At 51.2% G+C, this 6,453-nt stretch overlaps 2 protein-coding genes and 1 pseudogene across 2 annotated transcripts; 1 reads left to right on the forward strand and 2 right to left on the reverse strand.

The window, feature by feature from the left end:
- Positions 1 to 32: 32 nt before the first annotated feature.
- On the reverse strand, positions 33 to 741 carry LOC108381827 (meiotic recombination protein DMC1/LIM15 homolog; the record flags this gene model as incomplete). Its single annotated transcript, XM_017638225.1, has 5 exons — positions 703 to 741; positions 597 to 638; positions 302 to 534; positions 158 to 252; positions 33 to 93 (listed from the first exon to the last, which is right to left on the reverse strand). Coding segments are annotated over exons 1-5 (470 nt in total), but the record flags the coding sequence as incomplete, so codon positions are not given.
- Positions 742 to 1,599: 858 nt separating this feature from the next.
- Positions 1,600 to 3,132, reverse strand: LOC108381828 (signal recognition particle 54 kDa protein pseudogene; annotated as a pseudogene).
- A 2,531-nt stretch (positions 3,133 to 5,663) lies between these two features.
- On the forward strand, positions 5,664 to 6,404 carry LOC108381830 (JNK-interacting protein 3-like; the record flags this gene model as incomplete). Its single annotated transcript, XM_017638226.1, has 2 exons — positions 5,664 to 5,982; positions 6,078 to 6,404. Coding segments are annotated over exons 1-2 (646 nt in total), but the record flags the coding sequence as incomplete, so codon positions are not given.
- Positions 6,405 to 6,453: the final 49 nt, after the last annotated feature.

A 6,453-nucleotide genomic window follows, 5' to 3' on the forward strand; every position in this document is an offset into this window, starting at 1 on the left:
TTTACCTGAGGCGATCAGGTCGAAATGTTTGCTCGGTGTCAATGAAGATAGCTTTTCCGCCAGCAAAGCTGCCGTTTGCAATTTGACAGGTAACTAAAATCGTGGTAAACATCACAGTTAGAGAATGAAAACAATTGTTGTCTTGTTTTGCACTTACCGCAAAGAGTATGCGAGATTTGTGTTTTTCCAGTACGAAACTCACCAAACGCCTCGGTGATGGCCATACTTTCGATGCCGCCATTGAGAAGTGTGCTAGAACAAAAAGAGAATTAGAAAAAGTATAAAAACTAAAATAACTTACTCAAAGTCAGTGGAACCAGTGGACACTTTGAAGATTGACTTTCGCTTCTCACTAACTTGGTTAGCTGTCAGGAATTCACAACCGTTGCTGAGTTTTGCTGCAGCTTCTTTTATCTTATCTACTTTGGCGTCCGTCAGACCTTTAATCTGAACCATTTTCTTTTTCATACACATGTTGATTCCCTTTATTGTGCAGATGCCTGCCGACTTGAGCTTCTTGATGTCCAGAGCATTCTAAAATGGGTAATTATCTATTTAGATGCGTTCCATTTACTTAATACAGAAAAGCTACTTACGATTCCATGAGATTGCAGTAGATCAACATCTTGAAACAGATCCTGATAGCAGAAAATCAACAGCATTAGAACAAAACAGTAGAAAAACCTTAAACATCGAACATACCTCGGCCTGCGACTGCTGGCTCTGCTGTGTGGTCATCATCTTGATGGCTGGAACAACTGGTGGGTGGTGGGGTGATGATAAAAACAAAAGAACCTTAAGTAAACGAGAACGCCTTTCAAATCGAAAATCTCAGCGCAAAATAGAACACAGCAGACGAAAAAACCAGCAAACCAAAAACCAGTTCTCTCTTGGATCACGCCCCCTGCGTAGAGTACGTAACGTACTGTAACCAGGAAAAAACGCTTTTTACTTTTTTTCCGTTGACTAATTACAAGTTGTTGTAAACGAGGAGTTGCAGTTGCAGTTGCAGTGACAGTTGTCGTACAGTGCTCAAATTAAACCAAAAAAAGCATAAAACAAGAGTAAAAGAAAATCTTTTAATTAAACACGAGAAAACTCATTACCTCTCTTATCTCTTCCTCTTCATCCCCTTTCCACTTTTCTCCAGGCCACTTTTTTTGCCTGTACACTTATCTAAGTAGAAGCCCACACTTTACTCTGTTTTACCACCCTTGCACTCACACACTTTCACGCATGTATTGATTAACTGGGCCTTCTTCATCGTAATCTCTCACTCTTTCTCATCTTTTACTTATCGCATGACTACTAAAACACGACAACTGTTTCAACTGTGTTACGTACGCTCCCAAATAGAACCTGAAAACTCTGAAGAAAAACAAATGCAAACAAAAATTTTGTATCTTTTGGTTTTCAATAAAAAAAGAAAAGCTTATTATTACAATGCCAAAGCGCTGTACAGAAGAAGAGGAGGGGAGAAAGACTTTCTCCGAGAAAGTTCAATGGTGCAGTGACAGGATAAAAAGAAGAAGGAGAACAATAAAAAGTCCGACAACATGGGCACAACAAAGAAGAGGTGGTCATCAAAGTGTATTCCTTTTACCGGGGCATTCCGCCGCCACCTCCCCCTAATCCGCCACCCCCACCGCCGGGAATGTGCGAGGCAGAGTGCAGCTGGCGGAGCATGCTCTGCAGCCCGTTCATGCCGCCCATCTGGTGGAGGACGCGCGGGTCGATCATCCGGGCCATCTGCTGGTTCAGCTTCGCCATCTGCGCCGGGTTGACGTTCTTCGCCAGGTCGCCACTCTTGAACAGCCCCTTGATGCCGCCCATCTTCTTCACCACGGCGGCGAACTTGGTGTACTGCGAGAGGAGCTCTTGGACCTCGCGCTGGGTGACGCCGGCGCCGCGGGCCACCCGGACGATCCGCGTCGGCTGCTTGCTGAAGAGCTTGGCGCCCTCGCGGCTGTCCAGCTCCCCGTCGGCCATCGAGTCCATGATGGTCATCATGCGCTTCAGGCGGCTCATCGACTCCGCCTCGCTGGTGCCCTTCGCCAGCTCGGCTCCGAAGCCGGGAATCATGTTGAGGATCTGATTGAAGGGGCCCATCTTCATGATGTTCGTCAGCTGCTCGTACATGTCGCGCAGCGTGAACTCCCCGTGCTTCAGCTTCTCAATCAGCTCCTCATTGTCCTCCAGCTTCAGCTCGTTCACCTTGTCGATCAGCCCCTCGATGTCGCCCATTCCGAGCAGCTTGCTGATGAAGGGCTCCACCTTGAAGGGCTCAAACTCGTCGATGTGCTCGCCGGTGCCGATGAAGATGATCGGCGAGCGGGTGGCGGCGACGGCAGAGAGCGCGCCGCCGCCCTTGGCGTGCCCGTCCAGCTTCGTCACGATGATAGCGCCGACGTCGACCTTGGCCTTGAAGGCCCTCGCCTGCGCCTCGCAGGCTTGGCCGATGCTGGCGTCCATCACGTAGACGATCTGCTGCGGCTGGACGGCGGCACTGATCGCAAGCATCTCCTCGAAGAGCGAGCTCTCCTGCTTGTGCCGGCCGCTGGTGTCGACGATGACGATCTCGAAGCCCTCGGCGGTGAACTTCTCCACGCCCTCGCTGGCGATCACCACCGGGTCCGACTCGGTGTAGGAGCCGTAGAAGGGGATGCGCGCCTTCGTGGCGTTCTGCTTCAGCTGGTCGAAGGCGCCGGCGCGGAAGGTGTCGGCGCAGACCAGGGCGCACTTCCAGCCCTTGCGCATGTAGTAGTAGGCCATCTTCGTGCAGGTGGTGGTCTTGCCGATGCCCTGCAACCCCACGAACATGATCACATTGGTGCGGCCCTTGACGGGCGTGTAGGCGCGCACGCCCGGGTCGAGCAGCTTCACCAGCTCCTTGAAGACGCCGTTGACGATCATCCGGCGCTTGTTCAGGCCGGCGGCCATCTCATCGAAGTCAATCACCCGACGGACGTTCTCCCGCAGCTGCTTCACCAGCAGGATGTTCACGTCGGACTCGATGAGGGCGGCGCAGATCTCCTTCAGCATGTTGTCCAGCACCTCCTGGTTGATGATGGTGGCATTTCCCAGCGAGCGGATCGCCGAGGTGATCTTCCGCCCAAGGTCGGCGAGAACCATGGTGGCGGTGGTGGTGGTGTTTGGGTTTTAGAAAAAAAGAAGGAAAAGGAGGGGATGTTTGTGAAAGCGAGTGTACGGCCACTCTTGGCGAGAGGTAGAAGGAGAAGAGAAGTTCTTCAAGCTCAGGCGTTGTTGATCTAGATTGGTAAAGGTAAACGGGGAGTTAGAGAATGAATTCAAAAGAAGGTAGACCCGTAAATACCTGAGGCAAAGTTGAGCAGGAAAATCGGGTGTTGAGGTAAATAAAGGGAGGACTTGCAAGCACCGCCGTACAGCAGCAGCGGTAGTCTTCGCGAATCGCGAGGCACTCTCTCCAACAAAACACGATCGTGGCAGTTTCCCTTACTTTCACTGTACACTGTGGCGCTGGCAACGAGTGCGCACTGCACGGGGCTAAATGCACCGTCGCAGGCCTCTGCTAGCTCAGGCACTGTGGGCAGATGGCTATTGTGACGCCTTCAAAACAAAGTACTACTTTCTCTTTAAATTCCCCCGCCCAGTGCCCAAGAATCGACGCCCGAGAATCGACGCCTCTCCCTTTTGGATCACCTGTTCACCCGCCTATCTGGCTAGTCTGGCACCAGGGTAGCGAAACACCTTTGGTGATCGTCTCCTTCAACAAAAATTAACAAAAGTGTCTCAGCGACGATTGGCTGCGACCTACTTCTCTCGCTCCTCTCCTCTTCTTCTCTTCATCTCATTTCGAAGTCCTGTTTTCTGCACTTCAGCACGGCTGAGCCACCGTCGTCAAGAGGAAAGGTCATCATCATCGCCACCACCACCATCACTATCCTCCTCCTGCTCTTTCCCTTCAAGATCTTTGCCTGGCTGACAAAAACGGAGTCCTGCTGCTGCTGCTGCTGCTGATGTTGCTTTGACCATCTACATCTTCTGCTGCTGCTGCTGAAGGCGAGATGGGCAGCAGCTTCAACAGGGCGCCAAAAGATGACCACAACCGCCGTCGCCGCTGCCCTCGCTGACGATTATTAGCTTCCACCACCACCACCACCACAGCAACGACGACGTCCACCTATTGCGCACTATTGTCTGTCGCACAGTGATCAGCAGGCAATCCAGCACGAGAATCCGCTGCTGCAACACTGCTGCAGCAGTAGATCGTTGCGTGCGTAGATCGCCTAGCACTGTTTCTGTCAGTGCTGTCTGCTATATCGCATCAACCCGTCGTCGTCGTACACTGGCTTCCATCATCACCAGTATTCGTGTACACTTCTCTTCCTGTGCTTTGTTTATTTTTTTGTGTTTCCACTTTCTTCTTCTTCAAGTACAACGTCATATATCGTCTGGCTACGATAATAACGCACCGCTACCGCCCCCGTTCTAATTAAGTTCCCATCTTCTTCGCCGACGTCTTCATCATCATCATCAACAGCAACCAGAATTCTCACCTTTATCTCTCACACTTTAACACGACGCCACCAAATAGATAACCAATCAACCGACGACGACGAGATTAAAAGTACACAATGGATCTCATTTTAGAGCCAGATGGAAAGCTCGCGTCGTTGAGCAACAACAACAACAGCAGCAGCAGCCTAAATAACAACAACAACNCTTCTCTTCCTGTGCTTTGTTTATTTTTTTGTGTTTCCACTTTCTTCTTCAAGTACAACGTCATATATCGTCTGGCTACGATAATAACGCACCGCTACCGCCCCCTTTCTAATTAAGTTCTCATCTTCTTCGCCGCCGTCTTCATCATCATCATCAACAGCAACCAGAATTCTCACTTTTATCTCTCACACTTTAGCACGACGCCACCAAATAGATAACCAATCAACCGACGACGAGGAGATTAAAAATACACAATGGATCTCATTTTAGAGCCAGATGGAAAGCTCGCGTCGTTGAGCAACAACAACAACAACAGCAGCAGCAGCCTAAATAACAACAACAATAACAATATTCTCAACAACAACAACAATCCACTGATCAAGGGTCATGGAATCAAGTCATCAGGTGAAGGTACTGCTGCTGCAGCGGCGACCATCACTTCACCATCATCAGCAACAGCACCACCGACTTCATCCACCTCGACGGAAAACAATAACCACCTGACGATAATCAGCAACAGTCCGACGGCCGTCTCACCCACGCCCAATGGAGAGGCGGTCTACGAGTTTGGGCGCGATTTTGGCGAGAACCCCTCGCATGTCATCAGTGAGAAGGTGAGGAGCTTTTTAACTATTTATAGGATAAAAACTAACAATTCAACGATCAGGTCCAGAACCTCGCCTCGCAGATCTACAACGAGTNTCATCCACCTCGACGGAAAACAATAACCACCTGACGATAATCAGCAACAGCCCGACAGCCGTCTCGCCCACGCCCAACGGAGAGGCGGTCTACGAGTTTGGGCGGGATTTTGGCGAGAATCCTTCGCATGTCATCAGTGAGAAGGTGAGGAGCTTTTTAACTATTTATAGGATAAAAACTAACAATTCGCCCCCTTTTCAACCAACGATCAGGTCCAGAACCTCGCCTCGCAGATCTACAACGAGCTGCAGCGGATCATGAGCCGCTGCACCGACGACGAGGAGGTGGTAGTGGGCGGGCTGATGCCGCTGATCGTCAACGTCCTCGAGTCGCTCGACCTGGCGCTGATTGAGAACCAGCAGCTGCAGGTGGAGCTGGAGCTGTGCAAGGACGACAACGAGCAGCTGGTGGGCGCCTTTGAGAAGGAGAAGACGGGCAAGAAGAAGATCGAGCAGCGGCTCTTTGAGCTGGAGTTCAGCGCCGACGAGGAGAAGCAGCACTACCAGCAGCGGATCGACTCGCTCGCCAACATCGTCAAGATGCTCGAGCTCAAGTCGAAGAACGCCACTGACCACTGTGAGCAGGAGTTTATACTTGTAAAAGGTTTTTACAAGGTTTTTAACCCTTATTATTTTTTNAACCCTTTTTATTTCTTCTTCCACTCACCTCAGCGTCTCGCCTGGAGGAGAAGGAGAGCGAGATGAAGAAGGAGTACAACAAAATTCACGAGCGCTACACCGAGCTGCTGCGCAGTCACTGTGATCTAATGGAGCGCGTCAAGATTATCTTCGGCAATGAGGAGCAGTCCGCTGCCACCCCTTCTGGTCAACAACCGTCTCAGTCTCAGCAGCAGCAGCAGTCTAGTCTCTCCACGCTGGCCGGCACCTTTCGCGCCAACCTGGCGCGGTTCGGCTCGCAGGAGGCAGAACAGGCGTCAGAGGGTGGTTTCCAGGCCATCAGCGCCAGCACCGAGCTCTTTGGCAGCGGCCAGCGAGGCAGTGCGCTCGACCTGGACATGCAGCAGCAGCAGCAGCAGCAGCGGGCGCC

This window comes from Rhagoletis zephyria, unplaced genomic scaffold (assembly GCF_001687245.7).
Source record: "Rhagoletis zephyria isolate East Lansing unplaced genomic scaffold, Rhagoletis_zephyria_1.1 Rzeph_scaffold_24005, whole genome shotgun sequence".
NCBI lineage: Eukaryota > Metazoa > Arthropoda > Insecta > Diptera > Tephritidae > Rhagoletis > Rhagoletis zephyria.